Here is a 15598-nt window from a genome sequence, read left to right as displayed (position 1 = left end):
GGGACTCAACAGATAAGGATTCTTTGTAATTTATTGTTATTATGATATTATGAGGACTGTCATTTTAAAGGAAAACTCTGAGGATGAATCATGAGATATTTAGTTTTGTTTGAGTGAAGATCAGAAGAAAATATTTCCCAGAACAGCTTGCAGAAAAGCTGACTCCTCAGGTGCCGAATTCCTTATTTTTTAGCTATGGAGGGCTGACTCTGAAGGGCAGACTTACAGATACGGTCTGTCTAGTTCTTCTCTTCCTGCTCCTTGGAGACCCAGGTTTCCTCCTTAAGCGAGGACTTGTCCCTGGAAGAGTCTTAAAGTTGCTAAACAGGAGTGTCAGCCTGTGCAGGCTGCCAGCCTGCCAGCAACCATATCCTAGCCACTCATCTAACACAACAGGCAGCAGCCTGCAGTCCCTAGTGCCTCCCAACACTTTCACAACCGACATTGATTTATTTGCTTTCTCTCTGTCTGTCTCCCCACGAGAAGGGCAGCTTTATGAAGCAGGAACTTCTCACTCATATTCACATCTGCATTCCCAGCTATCAGCCCAGTGCCAGCTACCCAGTGCTGCTCAACCAACAGTGTTCAATGAATAAATGAAAACAGTTCATTGCTTTGTCATGACCTACATGATGGCCCTCTGTTTTCAAAGATGTTCTCCAACCCGCCTTATGAAACATTTTTATAAGCTCATGACCAAACTCATTGCCACTGAGTCAATTCCAACTCACAGCGACTCTGTATAAGGTTTCTGGGGCTATAAATCTTCAAAGGAGCACACAGTCTCTTTTTTTCCTTCAGAGTAGCTGGTGGATTTGAACCAGCAACCTTGCAGTTAACAATCCAATCCTTACCCAGCTGCGCCTCCAGGACTCTTTCAGTATTGTTACAGTCCCTATAAAAAACAGCTGCTGTGGCATTGACGCTGAGTCATGGAGACCACATAGTCACAGGGAACTGTGCTCCAAAGGGTTTGCAGAGGCTGGGTTTTGGAAGTAGGTTGCCAGGTCTTTCTTCGGAGTGCTTCTGGGTGGACTTGAACTTCCCACCTTTCAGGTGGGCCACTGAGTACACAGATTGTTTACATCACACCCCTCAGAGACTCTACAGTCATTAAGACAGACAGAACTGCCAATAAGGGCATCTTGGAAACTACTCAGAATCTGCACAGACTGAGGGACAACTGAGAACCCACCTGCACTGCCCTTGAGGTAGGCAAAGAAGCGCCTCGTCCCTCTGACGCCGCCAATGCATTTCTGGAGTAGCCACTGGTCTGCCTGTCTCCATCTCATCATCTTTGCTGCCAAGAAAAGTCCACCGTAAGAAAGAGAGAATGAGATCTACCCCTGGTCCCTCTTTCAGCCTCGCACACAGCCAGCCCTCATTTTCTCAGGGTGAGCGGAAAAAAAAAAAAAAGCAGGCAGCCATTCAGGTGAGTTGAGTACTGATGACTGCTTTTGAGGTGAAGTGCCAGTTCATCTTCTGTGATGTCAGGAAGCATGCAAAGGACGTTCAAACACAAGTACAACTCACAATTCTGGAACACCCTCCCTCAAGGACTGCTCCCTTCAAAGGTCCCTGACAGATATCATTTTTATTCTTTGTATTCCTTCAGTCAAACTTTCCCAATACATACATGGAAGGAGGGAGTTGAGAATGGAAAGATATGTTTCATCATTTTACTCTAGAAATGTTCCTGAATCTTAAATTTGCTTGGGATGGAAGATACTTACTTTTCTTTGGCTAGTTAGACAGTTAACCAGGTTCCCAATTCAAACCTGGATGGAACTACATTCCTTACTGTTCTAATATGTAGTATATGACTACTAAATGCCAGATACTGTTCTAGGTGACTGGGGTAAATCAGCAAACAGAACAAAATTTCTTGCCCTCAAAGAGTTTACATTCTAGCAAAAGAGACTGACAAAATAGTAAAGAAAATAGATGTTTTAGGCAGGGTTCTCTAGGGAAACCAAACCAGGTCATTTATGATTATATATATATATTGATACAGTGAGAAGGAATATAACAGCTAATTAGTCCACACAGCAGTACAGAGGGCTCAGTTCAACTCATTTTTGTGGAACAGTTACTATACTGAAAGCCCTTCAATTCATGAGGAGACTTCCATCCAAGGTCAAGGAAGCAGACAGTGGAGTTCTTCCTCAGGCCAAACAGCAGAGTCTGCCCACAGACAGCAGACAGCAGGGTGGGTCAGCAACAGTCAGTTGTGAGGGAGCTTAGCAAAGCAGGCCCTGATAAGATATCAAACCCAAGCAATGCAAGGCAACAGGATCGGCCAGCCTCAAGCTCAAGCAATGTAAACGCCAGCAGAATGGTGTAGCAGGTCTCAAAGGAGCCTCAAGCTCTAGAGACATGATCCACAGGTTGGCTTCACCCACAAGTAGTGTAGCTCACAGGTTGAAGAGAGAACCAGCTAAAGCAGCAGCATGCTGATCCGATCACCAGAGAGCAAGAGAGAAAGGGGGGTGGGGGTGCAGAGCCATTTATCTCTTTGCCCTCCAATCAAACTGAGACCTGTTTAATTTCTGCCCACATGTTCCTATTGCCCAGGTTGGCACAATAAACCTAACTATCACAATGGATACATACATAATCTGGTTCATGTAAGGTTATGCTATAGAAAGAAAGAAGAAGTAACGTAGTTGAAGGAATTGGGAATGCTGAGATGAGGTAAGGCCAAGACTGACCTCCTCTGGTTACACAAGGGGAAGAGAGAATCCAGCCCCACAGCTGTCCAAGGATGAGTCCTACGAGACAGAGATCAGGGATGCCTACACCTTCCAACCTTATTTATTCTTTCTCTCAGTACTCCACTTTTCTGCTGGGTTCAATAATGCATGACAATGGCCACATAGATCTCACAGACAATATTCATGATTAAGGGGTTCATAAGGAAAGTTAACAGATTCATACAAGTCAAAATTAGAAACAATAAGAATACAGTTCTTTTGTCTACAGTGTCTCCTCTCAGTAATGTCCTCAGGCATATCTCTTTCTCTGGTCCTCAGCCTAGTAATAATGCTCCAGCAAGTGTTACAAAGGTCCCCTATTGACATTGGGCCTCCACTCAAGTACTCCCTCAATGCAAGAATACTTTCTTCTATTAAATTGGCATTCTATGATGCTCACCTTCCCGACACAACCGCTGAAGACAAAGCAGGTGAGTAAGCAAATGTGGTGAAGAAAGCTGATAGTGCCCGGCTATCAAAAGATATAGCATCTGAGGTCTTAAAAGCTTGAAAGTAAACAAGTGGCCATCTAGCTCAGAAGCAACAAAGCCCACATGGAACAACATATCAGCCTGTGTGATCACGAGGTGTCGAACGGGTCACTGAAGACAAATGGGTGCATAAGCAAATGTGGTGAAGAAAGCTGATGGTGCCCAGCTACCAAAAGATATAGCATCTGGGGTCTTAAAGGCTTGAAGGTAAACAAGCAGCCATCTAGCTCAGAAGCAACAAAGCCCACATAGAAGAAGCACACCAGCCTGTGTGATCACGAGCTGCCAAAGGGATCAGTTATCAGGCATCAAAGAACAAAAAATCATATCATTGTGTGCTCACCTCCATGATACGATCCCTGAACACAAATGGGTGCATAAACAAATGTGGTGAAGAAAGCTGATGGTGCCTGGCTATCAAAAGATATAGCATCTGGGGTCTTAAAGGCTTGAAGGTAAACAAGTGGCCATCTAGCTCAGAAGCAACAAAGCCCACATGGAAGAAGCACACCGGCCTGTGTGAGCACAAGGTGTCGAAGGGCTCAGGTATCAGGCATCATCAGAACAAGAAATCTTACCATAGCGAATGAGGGAGTGCAGAGTGGAGACCCAAAGCCCATTTGTAGGTAACTGTAGATTCCCTTGCAGAGGGGTCTTGGGGAGGAGACGAGCCAGACGGGATGCAATGTAGCAACAATAAAAAATACAACTTTCCTCTAGTTCCTAAATGCTTCCTCCACACCCCCACTATCATGATCCGAATTCTACCTTGCAAGTCTGGCTAGACCAGAGGATGTACACTGGTATAGATAGGAACTGGAAACACAGGGAATCCAGGGCGGATGATCCCTTCAGGACCAGTGGTGAGAGTGGCAATACTGGGAGCGTAGAGGGAGAGTGGGTTGGAAAGAGGGAACCGATGACAAGGATCTACATGTGACCTCCTGCTTGGGGGACAGACAACTGAAAAGTGGATGAAGGGAGACATCGTACAGGGCAAGATATGACAAAATAATAATTCATAAATTATCAAGGGTTCATGAGGGAGGGAGGAGCGGAGAGGGAGGGGGAAAAAGAGGACCCAATGCCAGGGGCTTAAGTGGAAAGCAAATGTTTTGAGAATGATGAGGGCAATGAATGTACAAATGTGCTTTGCACAATTGATGTATGTATGGATTGTGATGAGTTGTATGAGCCCCTAATACAACGATTAAAAAGAAAAACCCAAAGCACCTCTATCCCTGAGAAATTTCCAAAGGAAGGGGCATGGGCATTTCTGCATTCTGCAAGCCAGTCTCCTGCTCACATCGCTCAGCTGCGCCCATTATCATCCACCACTCAGCCCTGGTGCCTCAGCTGCTCTCTCCACTTTTCTACACAGGGACCTGGGACATGCTCCACTCATGGCTCTTCTTTCTTGGTGGTTATGAGATTCTCTTTCTTGCTTTTGAGGTGGTTCATTTTATACCCAGTGGAATGGCAACACTGACAAATCCCCTCCTATCAATCCCATATACCTTATTTGCATGTTGTCACCCAGTCATTTGGTTGGAATTTTAAAGTCTATGGATAAAAAAGACATACCAAGTCATTTCACTTCACTGCATGGGGATGGGACTTGTATGAGTGGGCAGGATATAGCATAGATATAGCTATATTAGCTATATAAAAGATATTAGCATAGACTTTTTTGAAAAGATGAGATTTGAACAAAGATTTGAAGAGGTGAAGGAGAGAACCATGCACATATCTGGAATAAGAGAAAATAAATTGTATATACCGTATATGCTCGAGTATAAGCCGAGTTTTTCAGCACATTTTTAATGCAGTTTCTGTGGTAAATTTAGGGGCCTCAGCGGATATTTGGGTGGGCTTATACTCGAGTATATACGGTAAATTGTTTGAGGCACAGCCAGGAGGCCTTCACATGGCTGGATAGAGCAAGTAAGGAGCAGAGTATGAGAAGATGAAGCCAGAGAGGAAATGGGGCCAGATATTTAAGCACTTGAATACTGTTGTGGGAGCACTGGGTTTCCCTCTGAGACAGGGACTATTGGGCGGGGGCTAGGAGTGATGTGATTTAACTTATGGTTCAGAATGTTCATTCTAGCTGCTATGAACAGAGAACAAGAGTAGAAGCAGGAAAACTAATTAAGAGACCATTTCAGAACTTGATTGAACCATTATGGTGGCTTAGACCTGGAAGGTAGCATAATTTTATCATGTTCTATGGCCACCAATAACTCCCTTATTTCTAGTAGCAGTGAAATAAACAACCCACATGACCACAGCTTCTTGCTCTAAAAACCAGTTGCCATCAGATGACTCCAATTCCTGGTGACAGCTTGTGTGTCAGAGTTGCACTGTGCTCTCTAGGGGTTTCTATGATGTTTTTAAAACAGATTGCCTGTTCTTTCTAAGGTCCCTCGGGTTATTATGAACTTCCAGCTTTTTTGGTTAATAGCTGAGCATGCTAACCATTCCCATCACCCTGGGACTCCAAGTATGGTTGTATGTCCCATTTTTGAAGTCTCTAGTTGGCAAAAACTGCTAAAGACTTGATGACTAGCCAAAATATTGGCAGTTCAAACCCAGCAAGAGGTACCGTGGAAGACAGACCTGTCTTCTTGTATGTCCTGAAAATCCTGTGGAGCATTTCCACTCTGCACACTGGTATCAACTTCATGACAACTAACAACCACCACCTAAGATTTCCATCACATGGGTTGGGTTACCAGCAAGTCTAAGACTACACAGGCGGCCAGTGCTTGTTAGTTAACACAGGATTGACAGGCATACTTGTGCAGCTGGATTCTTGTGCTTCCTTCATCTCCCTCCAAGACACACATGCACACTTACCTCCTTCTGGGGACTTAATGAAGCTGGTGAGCTCTTGACAGAGAATGTACTGGAAACACAAGTTGGATTTACAGAAGAAAGGCAACCTGTATTTTTCCAACCAGGTCAATAATCCTTTGTATTTGGCGATCTAGAGTCCAAACAGAATGAGAAAGGCAAAGAGACAAGGAACTACTAAGAAATACCACTCAGAAAGAAACAGCTGATAATTTTATACAACGTGGTCTGGAAGAAAGGGAGTGGTGAATAAAATTCAAATCGAAGAGGAGTAGAGATTTATAGACTGAGGATCTCAAAGGGAAGTTACCAAATGAATTCATGGAACAGAAAAAAAAATGTTTACGCTCTTTGTCTTTTATCAGAAGTCTTCCTTGGTCCTTAAAATATCTCAAAACTTGGTTAACAGAGAAATAGAAGAGAGTCTTAGTATACAAGCCTCACTCTTTACAACCAACACATATAAATTGCACTATGTGTACCCAAAAAAACCCACAAAGGCTTATACAGAGCATCATTTAGAGTTTGAGATGGATTTCTGAGGGCCTGAGCCACCAGAGAAAAGATAAAAAAATAAAAGGATTTAAAAATTTTTTCAGAGTTCTCTTAGGGAAACTGAAAATAATCATCAATCAAAGTGGGTGTCTTTGCTATGAGCTCCAAATCCAGGAGAGCGAAGTCTGCTGTTTCTGGTCCTATGTGCCAGCAGTCGTGCATATGAAAGCCATTAGAAGGTGTAAGGTCTGTATAGTGGAAAGGAGAAGAGGAAGGCAAAAAAGTGAAGCTAGAGACAATAGACAAGGAAAGGAAAAATGTATAAAACAAAAGATATTTAGAACAATATGAGATTCTGTAATAGAATAGTTAATTAATCATTAGTAAATATAGTAAATTTATTTTATCTATACCTTATAAGGCAAATCATAAATCTATTACACATGGGCTGCCACTTCCTAGTCCATACCCATGGCAGACATTGCCAATCAATTACCAACATTTTTCTGACTGAGCTAACCTTAAAATTCTTCTCACAAAGTGCTTCAAACATAAATTATTTAATACCTGAGAGATGTATCCCTCTCACTAACAGACTAGAATAAAAAAAGAAAGAATTCACAGCCTATGACTTGCCCAAGAGGCAAAAATATTAAAATGGAGCAATGTCCACCTGGGGGTGACATTGTTCAATTCACCTGTTTTCTTCCAGAATCATGCTCAAGGTCCCATTTCTCTCCCAATCCACATTTTAATATTCATCTCCTTCTTCTCCTTCCCAAGCCCTTCACCATTCAAGGCTCTTACCAAGTCATCTGGTATTTCTGGACACAAGCGCCATTGTGAATTTTCAACAGTGTAAAATGGCATCTGACCAAACACCTGCAAACGAAAGTCCAGAAACAAGCCAAGTAAACAAGTCATTTTTCCTCTTTATGACACTGTTCTTCTGTAGACACGGGATAAGAGAGACTCCACTGTGCTCCTATTTCCAGGGGTCTGAATTTTTCAATGAATTTCAACTCACTGTGCACAGAAACACCCAAGTAAATTCAATTGCAAAATTCACTTATTTTTGTCTTTCAATCTGGAAGTGATCTTACCTGTATACAAAGACCAAAGTCCATCCACTTAAAACACACTTGCTTTGTGGATTGTTACTTACATTCGCCATGGATTTGGAGAGTTAAGCAAGAATATAAGTTTCTTTTTATACAAGCAAAAAATTTGGATTTGCATAAACTCTTGAACTAGAGAAAGTTGAGGGGGCTGGAGCTATGAAAATTTGAGGTCTAATTCAAGTATGGGGTCAACACCCAAACAAACAAACAAAAACCCACAAAGACATTGCCATCAAGTCAATTCCAATTTATAGGACCCATAGTGTAAATCTCCCCCTTTGGTTTCTGGGGCTCTAAATATTTACTGGGGTAGATAGCTCAGAATCAACAAAGCCCACATGGAAGAAGCACACCAGCCTGTGTGATCACGAGGTGTCAACAGGATCAGGTATCAAGCAACAAAGAACAAAAAATCAAATCATTGTGAATGTGGGGGAGTGCGGAGTGGGGAGCCAATGCCCATCTGTAGGCAATGGGACATCCCCTTACAGAAGGGCTGTGGGGAGGAGATGAGCCAGTCAGGGTGCAGTGTAGCACCAATGAAACATACAACTTTCCTCTAGTTCCTAAATGCTTCCTCCCCCTATCCCCCACCCCCACTATCATGATCCCAATTCTACCTTACAAATATGGCTAGACCAGAGGATGTACATTGGTACAGATAGGAACTGGAAACACAGGGAATCCAGGACGGATGATCCCTTCAGGACCAGTGGTGAGAATGGCGATACCGGGAGAGTAGAGAGAGGGTGGGGTGGAAGTGGGGAACCGATTACAGGGATCTACATATAACCTCCTCCCTGGGGGATGGACAACACCCACTTGGGTGAAGGGAGATGTCATACAGTGTAAGAGATGATAAAAAAATAATAATTTATCAATTATCAAGGGTTCATGAGGGAGGGGGTGGGGGGAGGGAGGGGGAAAATGAGGAGCTGATGCCAGGGCTTAGGTGGAGAGCAAATGTTTTGAGAATGATAAAGGCAATGAATGTACAAATGTGTTTTACACAATTAATATGTATGGATTGTGATAAGAGTTGTATGAGTCCCCAATAAAATGATTTTAAAAAAAGAAAAAAAGTGTCTGCATGAAGAATCCTTAGTCTTACCAAATTTTATAATATTATATCTAGTTTTGTTTCTATCACAGAGGCCATATTTTCCATATACTGTTCCTTCCTCTTTATTTCTTTTATAATTTCCAATAATTATCAATGCAGCTTAATGCCAAGTTTGATGAATTTTATACTGAAGAAGTTAGTAGAATTTAATTTATTTATCACTAGCTTTTTTAAAATATAGTTTTATTGTGAATTAGGTAGTGGTTTACATTTCAGATCATCCATTTTATGCTCAAACTACCTTCCAAACCACTATTAGCTTGCCCAGGCCCCGTTTTGATTTCTCTTCCCCTCCCACTTAATGCAAGTTAATAGCTGTCAATCCTTTAGCCTATTACTTCAGCTTCCTTCCTCTCGGTAACCAAAAACTCTGCTTCCTTGGTGTGAAAATCTTTGACTTCATTTTTGCTTTTGCTTTCTTTTCTTTTTTTAATTATTAATTGGAAGTTAATGACATAACACCTCTGAGACACACCCGAATATGAACAAGCAAAAACAAAATAAAGCAGAATGTCCATCATAGGTTTTCCGAATAATACACATGATAATAATACAGCATAACAGACATTGATGTGGCAAGACCTTGCCTGTCCACCAGTCTTGGTACAGCTGTCTTCTGCTTCCTCAGACACAGTGGTCTCCCATAATATTTACCCTTTTGTGATTCACTGAGCATAATGTTCTCCAGGTCCCTCCATGCTATAAGGTGCTTCATAGTTTCATCAATATTGTTTTGTAATGCATGGTATTTCATTGTGTATTGCAAGCTTTTGTGGTTGGTTCATACATTTTAATGATAATTGCATTAACTGGACTTATTTGTAGGCATCTAGACATTGTCCTATCACAGGCAGGGGTGTACCTGTATTTCCAGATAGATCTTGAAATGTTCTCTTTGGTGATGAATGCAAGGCTATTTCTCTTGCATTTGTCATTTCTAGCACAGGAAACTATATGACTGATTCAAGTGGCCAAAATCAGTCCATTCCCACTCAGAATGCCTAGGATATCATTCCTCAAGCATTCCATTTCCTTTGTGATGACTTCCAATTTTCCTACATTCACGTTTTATACATTATACCTTCTGGTTATTAATGGATGTTTGCAGCTGTTTCTCCTCATTTCAAGTCAAAATTGATGGGAAATTTCCTAGCTACTGTCCTCTCTTGTCATGGAGAAGTTAGGTTGCTTAAGCAACCAGCGTTGAGACTCATGGGAAACAACTTCTAAGTTTGCAGGCAAGTAAGCTTAGCAGTCTCGAGGTAGGCTCTGAAATGTCCCCAAATGCCCCAGAAAAACGGGAGATGAACAAAAAAGGATAAAACCCATGTCCTGACTGAACTCCTAGCACGTTATGTCTGTCAGTCTGATCATCCATGAAACCAACAGCCCCAAATGTTTGTGCCTCCATGACCCCCCACTCTCCTTCTGTAGTCCTCACTGTGAAGGATGGACAGAGGGTGGGGGTTCTGCCTGCATGTTAACAATCGGAGCTGATAAAATAGATTCAGTCCTGAGGGGGGTTTCCCTGCTCTGCCCTGGGTGCTTGACATAGATGTTCCACCAGGACAGGATGACAAGGTAGGACTGTGAAACTGTGAGTTTATGAAGGATGTTGAGTGGAATCATTTTGTTCCAGGAAGGTGGCACCGTAAGGACCACGGGGCAATGTGGACCACACCCCAGGCCTGGAACCAGAAGGTGTGGTTAGCTCCAGAACTGGCTCCCTTCGTGGTGTGATCTAAGGCCAGGGATTCACCTCAGATTCCATCAGAGGGCTGTGCAAATGAGAATAATGCCTGCTGCTCAAGGTCATAGTGGGAATGAAATGTATGTAGTTTATAAATCAATAGGGATAGTTAATATTAAATCCTACTATCTCTCTCGAAGGGCCAAACCCACTGCTATGGGAATTATTCTAACTCATGGAGATGCCGTGCGCTACAGGGCAAAAGTGCTCCATAGGATTGTCTTGGCTACAGTCTCTGTAAAAGCAAGTCACAAGGACATTGTGTTAGTCTGCATAGGCTAGAGAAACAAATCCACAGAAATTCATATGTACATAATAGAGAGTTTTATATAAAAGGTAAGGGTACATTAAGAAAATGAGGACCTAATGCCAGGGGTTTAAGTGGAGAGGAAATGTTTTGAGAATCATGAGGGCAATGAATGTACAAATGCGCGTTACACAATTCATGTGTGTATGGATTGTGATAAGAGTTGGATGAGCCCCTAATAAAATAAATTAAAAAAAAAAAAAGAAAGAAAGCATCCCAACCCAGCCCAACCCAAGCCCATCAGTCCGACATTAGCCCATATGTCTGACACCGTTCTGCAAAGTCCTCCTCAAATTCGCAAAACACACACAATGATGCTGAATGCAGGAGGAAAACGGAATCAGTGAGTGAGTAAGCATCTCAGCACTGGCAGGGGTCTCCACAAGACTTTTCCAACACCCAGGGCTGCATCAGGGTAGGTCCATGCAGCTTCTCCTCAGGGATGTCTCACAGGAAGCGAGCCTTGCCAGTTGAAGCAAAGAATTAGCTAAGGCAGCCGCACACTGGTTTGACCACCAGAGAACAAAAGACCAGAGAACAAGAAAGGCGAGGCTCACTGAGACATTTACCGCACCATCCTTCAATTAATCCCACAATTAATCCCACATGTGTCTATCGGCCAGGTTGGCACAATACACCTTCACTGTCTCAGACATTCTTCAGTGATGCTGCTGAGTTAATGCAATCCACCAACGTTGGGCTAATATTTGAGTGCAAGCCTTTTGTGTCACCCAAGGCACTCTGAACACACCAGACACTTCTACATTCTGAGAGGTTTCAACTCACCACACGCTGTTTCTAGAGCGTTTCTTTAAAAGACCATTTTAACAACAGAAACATGGGTGAAGGGAGACAATGGATGGTGTAAAATATGAAAATAAAAACAATTTATAAATTATCAAGGGTTCACGAGGGTGTGATTGTAGGGGAGGGAGGGAAAAAGAGCTGATACAAAGGGCTCTAGTAGGAAGAAAATATTTTGGAAATGATGATAACATATGTACAAATGTGCTTGATACGACTGATGTACGGATTGTTATAAGAGCTGTAAGAGCCCCCAATAAAATGATTTATTTAAATGAAACTAATTTTTAAAAGAAAAAAATCATTTTATTGGGGGGATCTTACAAATCTTATAGCAATCCATTCTTCAATGGCATTAAGCACATTTGTACATATGCTGCCACCAACATTCCCAAGACAATTTCTTTCTACTTGAACCCTTGGTATCAGCTCCTCTTTCTTCTTCCCTCCCCTACCCTGCCACCCCGTGAAACCTTGATCAAGTACATATTATGTTGTTCTTTCATGTCTTACACTGTCCGTTGTCTCAGTCTTGTGGATGGATTAACTAAAATGCCTCAATCTTATCTCTTAAGGCTTTCGATTTTTAAAAAATCATTTTATTAGGGGCTCATACAACTCTTATCACAATCCATACACACATGAATTGTGTAAAGTGCATTTGTACAATCATTGCCCTCATCATTCTCAAAACATTTCCTCTCCACCTAAGCCCCTGGCATCAGCTCCTCATTTCCCCACTCCCTCCCCATTCCCCCTCCCTCATGAACCCTTGATAATTTATAAATTATTATTTTGTCATATCTTGCCTGTCCAATGTCTCCCTTCACCCACTTTTCTGTTCATGAAGGCAGTGGCAGAATCCATATAGTGAGTAAGAGTCAGGTAATTATGGCAGTTTTTATTTACCACGGTGGCTGGCACCACTCTCAACCCAAGCATCCAAGTCTCTCATCACTACTTCTTCTAAACTTTCAAATCCTGTAGTTCACTTTGTTTAAAATAATGCCTGGATAGCATATTGATCAAAGTTTATGTAGAAGCCTTTCAATCAAAAGTGGGAAAATCCAGAATAGAATTAAAAATGCTCATGGAATTCAGACTTTCTGGAGCCACTGAGGCTGGAAAAACTCCTGAACAGTCTTTAAATCTTAAACCATCAATATTACCTGAAGCCTTTCTCAAAATGAACACCATGTCTGCCTTGAGCTCTTTGAAGAACTACTCATGTGACTAACATATTAATGGATCATGAAAATATCCGTCTCCATCCACAAACCTGAGAACAGAACAAGGTCATTCCTGGCTACCACCACCAACTGCTCTGGGTAGGATCATACTAAAAGGTTCTAAATAGAGCAAGAGAAGAATGCAGAAGAAACTCAAAACCATAAAATAGGCCAGACTTATTGGCTGCATCGATATGGGACCCATGAAGCTACTGGCCCTTACTCTTCAGGTCTGGAATCGAGCTCACCACTGTGGTAGAATAATCAACCACTTAAGAGTAAAAGGGCAGCATTTACCATGGGCAAAATTCAGAGGGTTGGGAAAGAAAAACAAATCTTCTCCTGGACATTGAGAAAATTCTGGCCACAGGACAGCACAGAAATAACTTCGTGGATTTCCAAGGTTGTAAATTTTATGAGAATAGAAAGTGTCATCTTTCTCCCAGTGAGCACCTGGTGGTTTTGAACTGCTGACCTTGTGATTAGCAGACCGATAGAGAACTCACTAACTCACAGGAAACACAAGCAGAAGTGGTGTAAGTGGTGGTACAGGGAGGAGATTGCAATGATGAGCTGACACAAAACAGGTATGAATAGTTGGATGTAAAAATTGTTTGTTCTGTAAACCTTCACCTAGTCCATGAAAAACAATTTTTAATTTTTAAATATTAAAAAAAACTCTCTTCTGGTGGGACCAGACTACAACCTGGTGCTCCGAGATGTGAATGCAATGAACTGGCATGAAGCATAGAATCAGTAGAGAGGTCTGAGGGGCTGGCCCCAATCCCAGCTACATGGACAGCCACCCCTCGCCCCAGAAGAAATTATTTCAGAGGACAGCACGAAAGCTGTAGCTCAGGGAGAGGGACATGTCTGATCAGAGCACACAGGAGAAATGAAGAGAGAAGAAGAGAGAGTGGAGCACATCCTGGCTAACCAATCCTTGAGGATGATATCCCTGCTCAGAGCAGTCAATGCACAGAGAGGACCATGTGGCCAGCCTCTCTACGAGCGAGACACGACATCCCTCACTGACCCATAGCCCTACAGGGAACAACACTGGAGACAAGTGTGGGAATTGTGCCCGATTAGACCCCACCACACAGAGGCAAAACACTAAGGGCGTGCAACAACACAGCAAGGGTAGCAGAGCAAGGAAGTCCCGAGGGAATACCAAAAATAGACTTTGGAGTCAGGGCATGGCACTCCATCAGATTAAACTGGAAAACACTCCTAAATGTCAACAAACAGACCTTGAATTATTTACAGGCTTTTCTTTTTCTTTTCTTTTTTTGTTGTTGTATTGCTTTCTTTTGTGACTTTGTTTTGCTCTGTCTTGTTTCTGTGCATATTATTAACACTGCAGGTCTATCTAGATAAGATAGGAGGGATAAACAATCTGGAGGAGAAAACAATGGGACCTATTGTTCGGGGGGGACATGGGAGATGGGAGGTGGAGAAAGGAAGTGGTGTTAACAAACCCAGAGACAAGGGAACAACAAGTGATCCAAAATCAGTGGTGAGGAGGGTGTAGGAAGCCTGGTAGGGCTCGATCAAGGGCAATGTAACTGAGAGGAATTACTGAAACCCAAATGAAGGCTGAACATGATAGTGGGACAAGAGGAAAATAAAAGGAAATAGAGGAAAGAATAGGGAGACATGTAAATATATTTATATATGAGGACGGGGAGATACAAATCTATGTGCATATATTTATAGGTTTGGTATTAAGGCAGCAGATGGGCATTGGGCCTATACTCAACTATTCCCTCAATGCAAGAACATTTTATTCTATTAAACTGGCATTCCATGATGCTCACCTCCCCGACACGATCGCTGAAGACAAAACAGGTGCATAAGCAAATGTGTTGAAGAAAGCTGATGGTGCCCGGTTATCAAAAGATATAGCATCTGGGATCTTAAAGGCTTGAAGGTAAACAAGCAGCCATCTAGCTCAGAAGCAACAAAGCCCACATGGAAGAATCACACCAGCCTGTGTGATCATGAGGTGTTGATGGGATCAAGTAACAGGTATCAAAGAACAAATAATCATATCATTGTGAATGAGGGGGAGTACATAGTGGGGACCCAAAGCCCATCTGTAGGCAATTGGACAGACCCTTACCGAAGGGTTGTGGGGAGGAGACGAGCCAGTCAGAGTGCAGTGTAGCAAGGATAAAACATACAAATTTCCTCTAGTTCCTAAATGCCTCCCCCACCCCCACCCCCAATATCATGATCCCAATTCTACCTTACAAATCTGGCTTGACCAGAGGATGTACACTGGTATAGATAGGAACTGGAAACACAGGGAATCCATGACATATGAACCCCTCAAGACCAGTGGTGAGAGTGGCAATACTGGGAGGGTGGAGGGAAGATGGGGTAGAAAGGGAGAACCGATTACAAAGATCTACACATAACACCCTCCCTGGGGGACAGACAACAGAAAAGTGGGTGAAAGGAGACATTGGACAGTGTAAGACATTACAAAATAATAATAATTTATAAATTATCAAGGGTTCATGAGGGAGGGAAGGGTGGGAAATGGAAGGGAAAAATGAGGAGCTGATACCAAGGGCTCAAATAGAAAGAAAATGTTTTGAAAATGATGATGGTAACAAATGTACAAATGTGCTTGACACAATGGATGGATGGATGGAGATAAG

At 42.5% G+C, this 15598-nt stretch overlaps 1 protein-coding gene across 1 annotated transcript in view; it reads right to left on the bottom strand.

Annotated features, from left to right (window-relative positions):
* Positions 1-15598, bottom strand: part of RGSL1 (regulator of G protein signaling like 1) — a 79643-nt gene that overhangs the window by 57420 nt on the left and 6625 nt on the right. The window contains exons 3-4 of the mRNA XM_030887776.1: positions 7403-7477; positions 6104-6233 (exon numbers count right to left, since the gene is read on the bottom strand). Of these exons, the coding sequence (XP_030743636.1) occupies positions 6104-6233; positions 7403-7477 (205 nt within the window). The remainder of the gene's footprint in view (positions 1-6103; positions 6234-7402; positions 7478-15598) is intronic.

Source organism: Echinops telfairi, unplaced genomic scaffold (genome assembly GCF_000313985.2).
Source record: "Echinops telfairi isolate 266 unplaced genomic scaffold, ASM31398v2 ScPeMD7_7424;HRSCAF=8462, whole genome shotgun sequence".
Lineage (NCBI taxonomy): Eukaryota > Metazoa > Chordata > Mammalia > Afrosoricida > Tenrecidae > Echinops > Echinops telfairi.
The sequence above is the reverse complement of the archived record's forward strand: the minus strand, read 5'-3'. Positions and strand labels throughout refer to the sequence as shown.